The 16,316-nt window shown below is 40.5% G+C and overlaps 1 protein-coding gene across 5 annotated transcripts in view; it reads right to left on the bottom strand.

Annotated features, from left to right (window-relative positions):
* The window catches only part of INTS6 (integrator complex subunit 6), a 159,520-nt gene that overhangs the window by 91,576 nt on the left and 51,628 nt on the right, over positions 1-16,316 (bottom strand). For 2 of the 5 annotated variants that reach the window (XM_079902808.1, XM_079902807.1), the window contains exons 1-3: positions 11,633-12,266; positions 11,183-11,260; positions 10,229-10,378 (exon numbers count right to left, since the gene is read on the bottom strand). In XM_079902808.1, the coding sequence (XP_079758934.1) occupies positions 10,229-10,378; positions 11,183-11,260; positions 11,633-11,743 (339 nt within the window). In that variant the 5' untranslated portion in view covers positions 11,744-12,266. Of the gene's footprint in view, positions 1-10,228; positions 10,379-10,811; positions 11,091-11,182; positions 11,261-11,632; positions 12,267-14,754; positions 15,278-16,316 lie in introns of those variants that run through there. The other 3 variants (XM_079902809.1, XM_079902810.1, XM_079902811.1) reach the window with 3 other exon arrangements.

Raw genomic sequence — 16,316 nt, 5'->3', positions numbered from 1 at the left:
TAGCCCCAGAGCCAGGCAAGCCAGTTCTAATGAAGCAGTTCTTTCCCTATCACCACAATTCTTGTTCTTTAAAAAGCTGGATAAAATACTCTACCCACAATTCCAATTTTTAAAACTTAAATAAAAGGAAATTCACAAAAATGGTAATACGTGTATTACAATAACAAATTATACCATATATCACTCAATTTTTACCACAATCCTGCAAGATAGATTATTTCATTCTATTTTCCTAATGGGGAAACTGAGGCTGAGAGAGATTACATGACTTGCCAGGAACCCATGGGTGGACTAGGAATTCATAGAGCCAAACAGATTTTTCTGAATCTTAACAACAATGCTTAGAGATTTTCAAAAGTATCTTACGTCAAAGGAAACTAATTGATAGTTAACTAGTTACAAAGCTGTCCAGGTAAAAACTTATAATTATAGCAGTAATACTGGCACACTACATGGGAAAAGTCAACTAATTAACGGACTAGGTTAATAGTCCTGTATTAACTACATCAGAAACGTTAAATAAACTATGAATATGAAATCAAACAGTATGTGTGTGTGTGTGTGTGTGTGTGTGTGTGTGTGTGTGTGTGTGTGTATACACACACACACATACATATTAGCATCCAGGCCTTAAATTAAGAATGGTATAAAATCCTGGCAACTATCCCCCATGTTCACACTTTTTTTTTTTCCAAGGAGTTGGGAGGGAGGAGGGAGTGGGAAGAAAATCCAACTGAATGTAAAAAACTGTATTTTAACAGGTGTTACAAGAAAAGCTAAGTGTAACACAATGACAAAATGAAACGCCTGCTTTTCACAGAGGAACTGAAAGGACACACATTTCATTGGAGAGTTACTGATACACCCCCACCCAGAGGGACTCAGATCTACTGGCTATACCTTCCAGTAAAATTTGCTCTTAAATAAAATACAAATTACTAATAAAATCTGCATGACTGTTTCATAACCAATTGCTCTCTTTTGAAATTTTTCATAATGTGAAGAAATTCAGCATTTTAACTTTTCTGGGCCTTACTTTCTACATTAATACAATGAGGAAGATGGAATCTAACATCACTTTCAATTATAAAGCTCTGGGAAACAATAACCATAATAATATTTACAAAAAATCTACTGAAAAGTTGTCAGTAGATGCAAAAAGTTCAATTTTTTTTCCAAGAGCGTATTTAAAATTTTACTAAGCTTCATAATTAGAATATGTGTATTTAAGGTATATCTCAACAGAAAAGGTTGGGGGGAAAGAAGAGGGATCAGGCAATAAAGACAAACAAAAACAAAACCCAAAAGACTCAGTACTTTATGGTTTCGGACCATGCTTAAATTAAACAGATTAATAATAGGGCTAAATGAAAATTAAGTTTGTATAAAGAAATTACTTATTTAAAATGAAAGGAAACAGGGAATCCCCTGGCAGTTCAGTGGTTAGGACTCTGCGCTTTCACTGCCAAGGGCCTGGGTTCAGTATCTGGTCGGGGAACTAAGATCCCGCAAGCCAAGTGCCCCAGTCAAAAAAACAAAAACAAAATAAGAATTAAAAAATAAAATAAAATAAAATGAAAGAAAACAGGGCTGGTATACGTGAGCACTGACCAACCAAAGAAAAGAAACCCACCAAGACGATTTTACTTATAAGAGTATAAATTTGAGTGAAGGATTATGATGACTAAAAATAATTTTAAATATTTAGGAAAATTTCAAGTTATAAAATATTATATGATCTCCTTGGAGAAATCCATAACACAAACATGGCTGAACAATACTTTTAGCTAATTCTGACCATAAATGACCTTAAATCAATTGAAAATAAATAAGTGAAATTCTTTCATTCAAATATTTGTTCCTGGCTTTTTAATTTTCAGCTGTACAGTTTAATACATAATTATTGACATTCTTCTGCATAAAGGGAAAATAAAAATTTCTTTGAAGAAATGGAACGTGTTATTTACCTTTTATACTTCTGATTTATTTTCAATAATTTCTAATTAAGAATGCAATTGATGTCTTTAGGATATTCTTTTTCATTCTCTTTTTAAAAAAACACACAGGGTGGTTTTTTGATCCTTTAGAAAACAGATTTAGAGTATAAAATTATGAAGATAAATTATAGCAAGTATTTTCAAAGAAAATAAAACCTAGGTCTTGAGATTTGTCATTTAAATTACCATCTTTTAAACTAATGCTCACAGATGACACAATACTATACATACAGAATCCTAAAGATGCTACCAGAAAACTACTAGAGCTAATCAATGAATTTGGTAGAGTAGCAGGATACAAAATTAATGCACAGAAATCTCCTGCATTCCTATACACTAATGATGAAAAACCTGAAAGAGAAATTAAGGAAACACTCCCATTTACCACTGCAACAAAAAGAATAAAATACCTAGGAATAAACCTACCTAAGGAGACAAAAGACCTCTACGCAGAAAACTATAAGACACTGATGAAAGAAATTAAAGATGATACAAACAGATGGAGAGAGATACCATGTTCTTGGATTGGAAGAATCAACATTGTGAAAATGACTATACTACCCTAAGCAATCTACAGATTCAATGCAATCCCTATCAACTACCAATGGCATTTTTCACAGAACTAGAACAAAAAATTGTACAATGTATATGGAAACACAAAAGGCCCCGAATAGCCAAAGCAATCTTGAGAAAGAAAAATGGAGCTGGAGGAATCAGACTCCCTGACTTCAGACAGAGCTACAGTAATCAAGACAGTATGGTACTGGCACAAAAACAGAAGTATAGATCAATGGAACAGGATAGAAAGCCCAGAGGTAAATCCACGCACATATGATCACCTTATTTTTGATAAAGGAGGCAAGAATAATACAATGGAGAAAAGACAGCATCTTCAAAGTGATGCTGGGAAAACTGGACAGCTACATGTAAAAGAATGAAGTTAGAACACTCCCTAACACCATACACAAAAATAAACTCAAAATGGATTAAAGATCTAAATATAAGGCCAAACACTATAAAGCTATAAAACATAGGCAGAACACTCTATGACACAAATCACGGCAAGATCCTTTTTGACCCACCTCCTAGAGAAAGGGAAATAAAAACAAAAATAAACAAATGGGACCTAATGAAACTTAAAAGCTTTTGCACAGCAAAGGAAAACATAAACAAGACGAAAAGACAACCATCAGAATGCGAGAAAATATTTGCAGATGAAGCAACTGACAAAGGATTAATCTCCAAAATTTACAAGCAGCTCAATATCAAAAAAACAAACCCAATCCAAAACTGGGCAGAAGACCTAAATAGACATTTCTCCAAAGAAGATATACAGATTGCCAACAAACACAGGAAAGAAGGCTCAACATCACTAATCATTAGAAAAATGCAAATCAAAACTACTATGAGGTATCAGCTCACACCAGTCAGAATGGCCATCATCAAAAAATCTACGAACAATAATAAATGCTGGAGAGGGTGTGAAGAAAAGGGAACCCCCTTGCACTGCTGGTGGGAATGTAAACTGATACAGCCACTATGGAGAACAGTGTGGAAGGTTCCTTAAAAAATTAAAAGTAGAACTACCACACAACCCAGCAATCCCACTACTGGGAATATACCCTGAGAAAACCATAATTCAAAAAGAGTCATGTACCACAATGTTCACTGCAGCTCTATTTACAATAGCCAGGACATAGAAGCAACCTAAGTGTCCATCAGCAGATGAATGGATAAAGAAGATGTGGCACATATATACAATGGAATATTACTCAGCCATAAAAAGAAATGAAACTGAGTTATCTGTAGTGAGGTGGATGGACCTAGAATCTGTCATACAGAGTGAATAAGTCAGAAAGAGATGGTAACATATATGGAATCAAAAAAAAAAAAAAAAGGTCCTGAAGAACCTAAGGGCAGGACACGAATAATAAAGACACAGACGTAGAGAATGGACTTGAGGACAAGGGGAGGGGGAAGGGTAAGCTGGGACGAAGTGAGAGAGTGGTATGGACATATATACACTACCAAATGTAAAACAGATAGCTAGTGGGAAGCAGCCGCATAGCACCAGGGAGATGAGCTCAGTGCTATGTGACCACCTAAGAGGGATGGGATAGGGAGGGTGGAAGGGAGATGCAGGAGGGAGGAGATATGGGGATATATGTATACGTATAGCTGATTCACTTCGTTATAAAGCAGAAACTAACACACCATTGTAAAGCAATTACACTCCAATAAAGATGTAAAAATAAATAAATAAATAATAAATTAAATTAATGCTCAATAGGAAATAAATCATAGCCATGTTATACTACTTTGAGCTCAGTCAAACCTTCTTATTAAAACATCCCTTGATCTACCTAATAGATGTGCTCCTCAAAAGTTCCTTGCATATTAAACTTGTGTAAATCTCATCTTAAATGCATTAGGGGGAGCTCCCTGTTTGAAAGAATCCTAAAACATGTGCTTTTGTCTTCTAAGGGTTCCTTTTCTAACTTGTATTCCTATGAAAGAATGACTTTGACTTATCTGCTAATTGATATTCATCCAGTTTTCATTTAACATTGTTTTTTTAAAAATACCAGCCTTGTACTTTATCCCATGCTTATCAACTGCCACTAAGACAACTTTGATCAAGTTATATTTACCTTTCACACTGCTTCCCCAGGAAGCAATATAAAGCCCACCCCTGCGAAAAATATATATATACTTAATATGCTACTAACAGATTTCAAAGCATGTAATAAAAATCAGCTTTAAATATCACTAGATTTTTATAACTAATTTCAAATTCAAAGGTGAAAAATAAGAGAAAACCAGAAGTGAATAATCTATGGAGGGGAGAAAAAGTATGCTTTGTGTCTACTGAGCACTTCATAATTTTTAAATTACATTTTAATATACCATCCCATTTCAGACTCTCATCGATTCTCTAAGGGTATTAATGGCTTCATTACTGGCAATTTGGGAAACAAAGAAGCAGAGGCACAGGGCAGTAAAGTGACTGTCCAATGTGTCATAGTAATTCAATGTCAAGGTCAGAACTGGAATGCAATTTTTACATTCCTAGCCATTGCTCTTCTTTTACACAATTAAAGATGGAGATAAAACATTTAAGCAAGTTTGACTATAGAGTCCCCTATCCATCAATAATTACCGAAAATAATTTCAGAAGCCTTAAGTTCAGGCACTCGCCAAGACCTTTCAAAGCGAAAAGGACAGTCTCTTCAACAAATGGTGTTGGAAATACTGGATGTCCACATGCAAAAGAATGAAGCTTACTTCATTCTACACCATATACCAAAATTAACTCAAAATGGATTAAAGACGTAAATGTAAGACATAAAGCTAAAACTCCTGAAAGAAAATATAGGGGGAAAGCGTCAATACATAGGATTTGGCAATGATTTCTTGGATATAACACTAAAAGCAAAGGCAGCAAAATAAAAAATAGATATATTGGAATACATCAAAAATTTAAACTTCTGTAAAAAGGACAATCAACAGAGTGAAAAGGCAGACCATGGAATGGGAGAAAAATCTGCAAATTGCACATCTGATAAGGGGTTAATATCCAAAATATTTAAAGAACTCCTACCAACAACGGAAAAAAATAACAAAAAATAAGCAAAGGTCTTGGATGTTTCTCCAAAGCCAGTATACAAAAGTCCACCCAGCATATGAAGAGATGTACAATATAAATAATAACTAGGTAAATGCAAATAAACCAATGAGATATCACTTCAAATCCATTAGGATGGGTAATATTAGAAAAAAGGAAAATAGTGTTATCAAGGATGTGCAGAAATTGAAATTCTTGTGTATTATTGGTGGGAATATAAAATAGTGCAAACTTTATGGAGAACAATATGGCATTTCCTTAAATTTTTTTAAATAGAATTACCATTCAATCTAGCAATTCCACTTCAGGGTATATATCCAAAAGAGCTGAAAGCAGGATCTCAAGAGACATTTACCCCATGTTCATAGCAGCATTATTCACAACAGCCAGGAGGTGGAAGCAACCAAAGTGTCCAACAACAGATTAATGGGTAGGCAAAATGTGGTATATGCAAAAAAATTTTTTAAATGTGGTAAACACGTACAATGGAATATTATTTTAGCCATAAAAAGAAATGAAATCCCAACACATGCTACATGTATGAACCTTGAGGACATTATGCTAAGTAAAATAAGCCAGTCACAAAAAGACAAATACTGTATGATTCCATTTATAGGTGGCATCTCTAGAGTAGTCAAATTCATAGGAACAGAAAGTAGAATGGTGCCGTTCTTTGATTGCCAGGGGCTGGGGTTAGGGGGAAATGAGGAGTTATTGTTTTGAAAGGACTTTCAGTTTTGAAAGATGAAAATGTTCTGGAAATTGGTTGCACAATAATGTGAATATACTTAACACTACTGAACTGTACATTTAAAAATGGTTAGGATGGTAAATTTGATGTTATGTGTTTTTTACCACAATTTAAAAATTAGAAAAAGAAGTTCAGAGACTTAAAAAATGTCTCCAGTTCATATTCAGCACAGAATGTTCAAGTATAATAATCTACTTTCTTTTGAAAAGATATCTATAGGTTAATAAATACCAAACTATTGTTTACATATTTCTTGATAGCCTAAAGGAAACCAAAAACCCAAATGGGAATCAAGTTTTCATTACTTCACCTACCAACGTTAAAAGAGAAGCCTTTATTATGTACTACCTGAGAACTAAATGGGTACTGCTGCTTTGGTAAAGGGAAAAAAGCAGTATTATTAGAAATCTACCTGAATTATCTGCTAAGTTCACAAATAGCTCTTTATGCTGAAGAATAAAACTGGCTAACATTATTCTCCCTAAGATTCATTCAATTTGATGGTGTCTAAAAAGCCACCATTTTTCAATGAGGTAAACACTTGGAATAGAAAACCCTCAAAAAATTAAACACATATTATACTTCCTTTTATGGTATTACTCAAGGATTGTCTTCACCAAAGGCATACAGTAGTAGGTCAGGTACCATTCTAAGTCCTAGAACAACTGAATCAGTACTAGTACATTCAGTAGTAGGAGTGTGGAATTAGTCCAGTGACAAAAATGATGAACTGCAGGCCAGAGTAATATTTAGCAGCTAAACCTAACTGGAACCTAACTTAAAAAATAATAATAAACAATGTTGAAAACATTGACAGAAAATAGAACAACTTGGAAAAGTATGAAAAATAAACCGATCTACATAGGAAACTTTAATCAGACCTCTAAAACTTTATACATGTCCAAACTTTAGATATTAAGGCAGGTTCAAATTTTCAGTGGCTCTCAAAAGATCAGCATTATTTGAAACTCTGGTGAATACATGTGGAAAAAAAAATCTATCAAATTTAGCGGCAAGGATAAGCAATTTAATAAGTTGTTACTATAATTTATAAAGAAAAGACTGACTACATTGTTCCATGATTGTACAAGTATCAGCAAATGGTACTGATTATCCAAATTAAATATTTGTAAGGACTTCTATATGCAAGGAACTTGGTGAGATATCCAAAGTGCTTGAGAAAACATTCACCAAGAATCATTTTTTTCTCAGCTACTTTAACCTAACTGATGCCCTGCAAGTTCTTAGTATCCTAGCTAATATCTCAAAGATGTTTTATTTGTAGGTATGCCAACTAAACTTATGCAATATAGATATAGATATTAAAAATACTCTTGGAATTGATTATGGAAACCACATATGTGCATGTATGTGGGTAGTGGGAACACGTGTGGAAATATCTATATAAATATACAGATACATATATATATATAAACCCCGTTTAAGTGTTTAAGAAAAATTATTCCAAAACATATAAAGGTTTTTAGATGTTCTATAAAATCAATATGCCCTTTCATCTAACTCACCTTTTCTCATTTCCTTCAACTACTGAGATTATATACAAGCATTTAGTACTGTGGGCTCTGAAGATCCTAATATAGAGCATGAAACGGGAAGTATGTATTACAAGAAACACTGAGGTTACAGAATACTGGTACTCCACAAAAAATAGGAGATAACCTTACGAAGAAAATACATGAACTATATTCAATATTAAATATTTGAGACATCCAAATTCTTGATAATTTATCCTTTTTTGAATACAAAATGTATATTTAAATCAGCAAGAAAAAAATCTTATGATGAAAAATGTCTTCTGGGAAGATGTTTTCTTCTAATTAATCATGAGAATCACAATCATTAGACTCAATCATTGTCAATTTTCATTTGGAAAATTGTGGCTTCCTTAGTTATTTTAATGCTAGTATCATTTTCATGTGCCAATTCAGGATATTACTCCTTGCATCCTTGCTTATTCATCAAAATAACTGAAAGGCGTAATCTCTCCCCTCTGTTGAATCAATAAATCTTAACATACAAAAACATCCTATCTCCAGGCTCTTCTCTTGGTCAAAGTGGTAAGAGCACAGCAGGACCACCTTCAACCTCAAACTTTTTGTGAGCTTTATAGACAAGAACTTAAGCATCCTCTGGTGGAAGATGGCAACTGGGAAAAGGAAAATACGGGTTTAAATTACAAATGTCCTCAGCCTCTCCATGACCATCAGTTTTTTCTAAGGAAACACCTAAGCCATATTTTTAATAGGAGGTAGAAGGTAAACGTGTCTAAACGCCTTTCCCACTTATGAAATGTGATGCAGAAGATCAGGAAATTAGTAGTTCTGCTATACACTGACAACCTGACAACCAAATAATAACAGTTAGTATATCCAATAATAAGGAAATAAGGATAACTGAATAATGGCAAGTTTCATCTGTCTTTGAACTCAAAGTTTAGCTCAAAACCTTAAGCAATAAGACTGCACAGTGCTACAGATAACAAAGGAAAATGAAAGGGAAATAAATCCATTATTTTAAAGAAACAAACTAAAAAGTTCATGGCAAATCTGCCCAACTTACTAAAAGCTGAAAAATAAAGCAGCATGAAAGGGGAAATAGAAAAAGATTAATGTGTGAGAAAATACATGAAATGCAATTCCTTAATTCCATAAAGATAGAAACAAAGTGACTCCAAGTTGCAACATATACTTTAAATGCAACAGAACTACATTCAATCATTTTCCAAAGCCAAAGATGTTCAGGCACTGAAAAGTTACCCTTAAAAAGTAAAGCATAAACATTTCTAAAACAAGGGAACAATTCTGCTTCTTTCTATATAAAGAAACCAAACGCTGTAGTTGTGGGAAGAATTTCCCTGAAATTTGTGAAACTCCTGAAAACTGTGGCTCATGGAACTTGGGAACAAGAACAAAATGTGTGCCTAAAAATATCACTGTAGTAATAGTGCTTCGCACAACATAGGAACTGAACTCCTTGGATTTAATATTCCTTTGTTATGTGTAACATTACACATTCTTCAGTATCTTTTACTTCCCAGGCCAGTTATCTCAAGAAGTGTTATAATGGATCACCTTGCATTATCCCATAGTGAACCATCATGTGATTTAATGGTCTCGTCTCATCTTCAAAGAGATAACAGCAAGTGCAACAGAGGAACTGGGAGAGTTAAGGGAGAAAGGAAGGGTTCTTTCATATTTTCAAACAGCCTCTTTTCCAAGGGTTTGGAGTTTAAAACAAAACTCTGGACCTGTCATTTAATTCAAGAATGGCTTCAGAATTCTTCCTGCATAGTGCCTTACTGGACACACCCCAAAAGCTGAGAAATCTTAATGTACTCAGCCAGTTAGTACACTACAATGAAAACCTTCTTACCTTTCAGAGCTATATAATATGGTTAAATTAAACCCTGATACAACAAATAGAATAATTTCCTCTAACATTTTAAGACCACTAATCAACTAGTGTCTGTCAGTCATTGCAAGAGTTGCACAATTGCCTGTGGACAGACTACCAGAGAAACTGAGTGTGGTGAGGCAGGATGTTTTCCCGTTTATTTCCTGAGTGAACTTTAAGGTTAAAACTAAATTTATGTCAACTTCATAGCAAAGAATTCAAATTCGAATTCTGAACACAAATACATTTTAAAAAAAGAAAAAAAAAAGTGCTATAAAACCATATACAGTGTGGTCATTGTTTCACTTTTGGATTATGTGCATACTGGATTTTAATCTGAAATGTTTTACACTTGTATTTCACGTTATACAGTTTCGGGACTGGACTGTTTTTCCACAAAAAGAAAAATCAACTGTTTTTCCACCTTAATAGTCAACCTACCTGCCCATAGTTGTCTATGCCAGTTACTAATCTATTTAAATTTAATAAATCAAAAGCTGTCCTTAGGGATTGGCCAAGAGTCGTAAGTCCTTCAGCCTGAAGGTTTTTCAGTTCATTCATAAACGTTGCATGGTTTTCTTTCCATCCGGCCTGAAAAGAAAAACGTAAGAATTTTTTTTCATCTTTCAAAGCCATGTGCACACGGACGGCCGTTACAATCTGCCGTTCACCAAGGAGCTGCTTCACTTTGCTGCACGGTTTTGAGTAACGTGTCAATAACGCATCACTGCTGAGGAAACTCTCTTCCAAAGGAGGCCAAGAATAAACCTGCTGGCTCTACAGCTTTCGTCAGTTACCAGCCTTCGTACTTTATAACTTCCCCGGGAAGCGTACTCCCCAGCCTCATACCCAGAATTCGGGGATGCAAAGATACTGGTGGAAAGCAGAAGTGAGCGGGACTTGCGAAGTTCACCTAGCGCGCTGTCCCACCGGCCCGCAGCCCTCTCGGGGAGACTCCGCAGCCCCAGCCCCGCGGCCCCCGCCCCCCTCCCCGGCCTCGGGCCGGTTCCCCTTTAATGCAGACCCAGGCTCGGCGCTGCCGGGCCCGGCTGTCACTCGGGCTAACTTGAATAAATATCCCCCACAGTTCATTGCTGCCGCTCACGCCGCGGAGGGGAAATGTCGGCCATGTTGATCGCAGCGCCGCCGCCGCCGCCGCCGCCGCCGCCGCCGGGCCGGGCTGGGGAGGGGACGGCGGTGGCCCGGCGACTCCGCGCCGCGCCAGGACGCTCCGTAGCGGGGGAGGGGGTGGGAGCCCGCAGGGGAAAAGACCTCAGCGCCTGGAGCACAGCGGGTGGGGGAGGGGAGCATAATGAAGGGTGAATGGGGGGGCGGGGAGGGTGAGAGAGGAAGGAACAGGGAAGGGAAGGGAAGGGGGAGGGCGAGGGCTGTTACCTTGATAGCATAGGGCGGCTCTTCGAAAGTGACCAGCATATACCTGTCTCCTCTGCTGGCAGGGTCCCGGGCACGGAGCTGCGGGAGAGCGGGTGGGGAACGGGAGGAGAAACAGGGCGGGCGAGAGGGAAGCACAGAGGCGAGGTTACCAGGCGGAGAAGGGGCGCCCAGCGGCCCCACCGCCCCCCACAGTACCGCACACGCCGCAGCCGCCCCACACACACAGATCGGCCCCCGCACACCGCCCGGGGCCGCAGCCCCGGCCCGGGCCGAGCCCGGCTTGCAGCGCCCGCCCGCCCGCGCGGTGGGGGAGGGGGTCCCCGAGCCCGGCAGCTCCCGCAGTCAGGTCCCCGACACCTCCGCCTCGCCGCCCCCGGCCGCCCTCCCCCCACCCCTGCCGCCCGCTGGCCGCCGGACCGGGGTCGCCGCCCGGGCTCGGTCAGTCGGTACCTTCATGAAGGTCTCTACCGCGCCTTTGGCCGTGTCCAGGTAGGTGGTGCCCAGATGGCTGCGCTGGTTCATAGAGGCAGACGTGTCTATCAGGAACAGTAAGATGGGCATAGTGCTGGCCGGGGACACCGGGGCCCGAGGTGGTGGAGAAAGAGGAGATGGTAGAGGTGGAGGCGCCGGTGGCGGCGGCGGCGACCGCCGCTACGCGGGGCGGGGGAGCGCGGCCCCCGGGAGGAAAACACGGTCTGGGTCTTTCCTCCGGCTGCGGGGAGTTTCTCCCCCGATAGTTGAGAGGAAACTCCCCAGACCCAGTCCTCCCAGTCGTACCCCCGCCTCCGCCTCCTCCTGCCTGCCTGCCCGCTGGGGCGGGCGCCCGGCCGTCTGTCTGTCGGTCCGTCCCCCCCGCCTCGGGGGTCCCGTCCCCGCTCCCGGCCCCTGTGTGTGTCCCAGCGGGAGACGGGCCTGGCTCCCAACCCCACCCCCGGTGCAGGGAGTGGGGACCTGGGAGCTGGCGAAGAGGGGAGTGGGCTGAGGGGAGATTGGCCCTGGGGCTGTTGGGAGAAGTTTCAGGGACTCCCTCCGCACCCCGGCGGTGTCACCACTTTCTCAGCCCCTCTCGCTACTGAAGCGCTTTTCTCTCTCACACTCCGGTTTTAACTCGGGCAGGGGCTGCAGAGGCTCCGCCCCCTGACACGTCCTCTAGCCACGTGATGCACCGCCCCGCTAATCTATTGGCTGATCCCTGGCCTCTTATTAGCATATTCAAACAGCTCAGGGGCGGGGGAAGCTTGGAGGCTGGCTCCGGGAACAGTTTTGGAGCACGCGCGGAGGCGGAGCGTCGGGTGCGCGCGAGAGCGAGCGCGAGGGGCGAGCAGGCGGGCCGGCAGACGCGGAGGCGGGCTCCGGGAAGGGGCGGGGACAGCCCGCGGAAGGACGGCGGTATGGGGGCGGGGGCCGCGGCCGTGAGTCTGCGCGTGAGGCCCGTCGGCCTCTCCTTGGCTGTTGGAGGTGATAGGGGTCGGAGGAAGGGAAATGGAGGCTGGCCTCAGCTCCTGTTTCGAGGTCGCTGTAGCGAACCCCTTCCCCAATGGGCGAGTGAGGAGGGGATGAGTAGAGTGATCCAACGCCCGGTTAGGAGTCGGGGCAGGCCGGCGGTCATCCTCCGGATGAGGGCTCGGGGCCCGCGGTCGTCGGAGGAGGTTCCTTGGGCCTCGGAGGGCCGGCCCCAGCGCGGGCGGGCCCGGGGCGGGGGAAGGGAAGTGAGAGGTTGTTTATGACCAGGGACTAATCTTCTCCGCGAGTCACTCCGCTCCCGTAGGGGAGTGGGGGACGAGGGGCGATCCTTGTCCGCAGCCTCGCTCGGCCTTGGGCAGCGACCGAGGGTGAGGGCTGGACCTAGCCAGGAGCCCCCTCGTTGGAGGACCCACCAGAAAGGGAACAAACCCTTTTATTCCGAACTCAGCCCTAAAAGGGCAGCGGGGGAAGACTCAAATATCGATAAACAGTTTATTGCCCCTTTTATACTCGGGGAAAAATAACCCGTCCTACCCAAAGAAATAACCTCTCACAAGCCATGTTTACTTAGGGCCACAGAATATCAATCTCAGAGCTAAAAGGGGCCTTAGAAAAGCAGCGTCCATTACTCTTGTTTTTAGATGAACAGACTGACTTGGCTTGCCCAGGTGACACATAGCATGGGTTCTCCATAGCCCTGCCAGTGCCCTTTCCTTGCACTCTATGCTGTCTCAGACTCGATCCAAATACTGCCTGAAGGCAGACGTTCTCGGATAAAACCAGCCCGTCATCAGGCTTGATGGCATAATGATTCCTCTCCTAAATTATGTCCGAGGAAAAGTTGCCTCAAATATACTAGTTGAAAACTTAAAGACGTTGCCTAAAATACAAGTTGAATGAGGGACATACGACCTGTATAAGACTGTGTAGAGATTTATAGGGCCTCTCCTATTGGCCTAGCATTTCGATTGTTTATCCTGAAATTCTTAATTATTTCCCTACTGGTCACTCAAAGAAGTTGTTCCTATTACCATTAACACAGAACAGACATGTTTTGTGGCACTTTTTTTAAATTTTGAATTTTATAACTCGGACTTTTCCTAATATTTAAGACAACCTCTGAATTTTTGTTAATTTATAGTAGGGCTATTCAGTAATATGGCGTTCTGTATGCGCCATAGAAGAGTAAAATACTTTTAAGAGATTTGGACTTCTAAAAGTGGAGTAGCGAGCTTACATCCAATATTTGCTTAGGACCAGTGGAGTTAAAAAATGGTTAAAATATTGTCCCTGCCTTCAAAGAGTTTGTGGTTTTTCTAGAAGAATATTGCCTACATATTATTAGCTACTACAGAGTAGAAAATGATTAGATACTAAATAATTCAGAAAAGAGAAAAATTTATTTCCCTAGGGTAATGAAAGAACAAATTTTCCAGGGTCAGTAGGTTTAAGCGGTGCCTTAAAGCAATGTTTCTCAAACTGGGATCCTAGACCCTGGAGATAAGAATTAGAGTTCTTTGATACTTTTAAGTTTTTTGTTTTCATTTTAATGACAATATACAAATTGTTTTATTAGTTATAAAGACAAATTTTTTCTTTCGAAGTGATAATTTGCAACTGAAAGATTTTCATAGAGTTGGTCTTCAGATTTCTCTATCAGTGCTTTCAAACTGTGTTCTGTGGACTCCTGCCTTTCAGAAAATGTATTTTCTAGGATCATAATTTCTTTTACATTTCTCAGGTTTGAGAAACACTGCTTTAAAAGATCGGTAGGATTTGGGTATGTGGGTAAAGGAAAAGAAGCTGCTGGTGAAAACTCCTTCTAGACGTTGAAGATGTAGTAAAGAAAGGAAGTTAGCACAGCATTGCCAATGGCTTCCTGGGGAACAATCAAGTTCAGCTAGGCTGGAGCACCAGGTACATGAAGAACAGTATAAGATCCAGAAAGGTAGGTCAGGTCTGGATGGTAGAGGGCCTTTATTCCAGGCTAAGAATTTTTTTTCATATAAATTGGAGTTTTTAATTAGGGTGCTGTGTACAAAGCAGTGTTTGAAGGGAATCGAACTAGACGAGTGAGGTAGATGAACATGCATTAATAATGACCTTACCTATTGCCGTTACTTGAAATCATTTCCAGCGGAGCCACCATGGTCTTTCTTCCCTGACTCCATGGAGTTGGCAGATTGTTGCACTAGGGTCGTAAGTGGAGATGTATGGCAGAGCCAGGATTAGATGCAAAGATCAGGAGAGCCAAGTCCAAGGAGCCAACCTGGAGCACATAACCAGAACCTATGCTTGTGGTGGCACCTGAGATCAAAGGCCAGGTTTCCAGTTCAGAGGCCCAGAAGTGCTGGAAGGCAAGGCCCCAAGGCAGAACAGGAAAAAAATCAGGACATACATAGGCAGCAAATCAAGAGGCAGTCCAAAACCAGGAAGCATTGACGAGTGGTCCCTAGACAAAATTGTGAAATAGGCCAAGTTTATTCTTAGTGACTCTGGTTGGCAATTAAGCTATTAGTTGGTGATGGCTTAAATTAGTGGTTCTGGGCCAGGAGATGTACATCAGCATTATCAATAGAGCTTAAAAATAATAATGAATGTACCAAACCCAGAGGAAAGTGATACAGTAGAATTGGGATGGGCCCTCCACCTCTCATTTTTTAAAAAGCTATTCAGGTGAATCTTAAATAATGCTGATTAAGAGCTATATGCTTAAAGTATAAGAATATGTGTCTAGCATCTAGTAGTACTCAGTAAATAACTTTAAAAATTCACATACCCTTAGAGTTATTACATTTCTTAAAACTCCTAAAATAAATCTGCAAACTAAAAGGGAAAAAAACTATAAATGTGACACCAATATAGATAACAGTGGAGTTCCATAACATGCATATTTAAATTGCTTGAATTCAACTATATTTGACAAAAAGGAAAAAGAGAAAACAAAATAATGCCAGAGACTCCCACTGTTCCCCTCAGTGAGCTTTGGCCTTGCAGGAAGCACAAGATGGGAAACATGAATCTCTTCTTCACTCAATCTCTGTGATTCTAGAATGTGATTCCAGAAAGATTCTGGTTATATGCAGGCTTATTTTTCTAAAACATGGCCCCCAAATGCAAGCCAACTATTTCATCAGACTCAACTGAAGAAACTGAACTCTTGCAATGCTAGAGGGAAAACTAGTTGGAGTAGGGTGTGCTAAGCCCTGTGCTGTTGCAGTCTAAGGGATTAGAGAAGACTTTTCTGGGAGGACATTGGTGGGAAGAAGTATGTGGGAGAAAACATGCTCTTTGCTGCTGTTTTTAAAGGAATGCTGCCCAAATGCTATGGCTCCGATTTAAAAGGGAATGAATTAATTATACAAAACCCTCTGAAAGAATGGTGACTCTGGCTTAAACAATAGCCTAAATTGTTGAAATGGAGCTATTCTAACAATTAAGAACTGATGAATTATATTCATTTGTAGGAGCCAACCAGAGCCCTTTTAAATTATTTTAAACTAAGCAGGGTAACACGGTTTAAAAATAATTACGTGCCAATGACTTGGCTTATGGTATCTGGTTGTACCATCTGAAAAGAATAATCAGATGAACTTAATGTTCCTCACATGTAACCTAACAAAGTTTCTTTTGGCTGTCTTACCATTCATTTCCTCAGCTCTCTGTTTTA

This window comes from Stenella coeruleoalba (genome assembly GCF_951394435.1).
Source record: "Stenella coeruleoalba genome assembly, chromosome: 18".
NCBI classification, from domain to species: Eukaryota; Metazoa; Chordata; class Mammalia; order Artiodactyla; family Delphinidae; genus Stenella; species Stenella coeruleoalba.
Note: the sequence above shows the minus strand (reverse complement) of the source record. Positions and strands in the feature narration are given on the sequence as shown.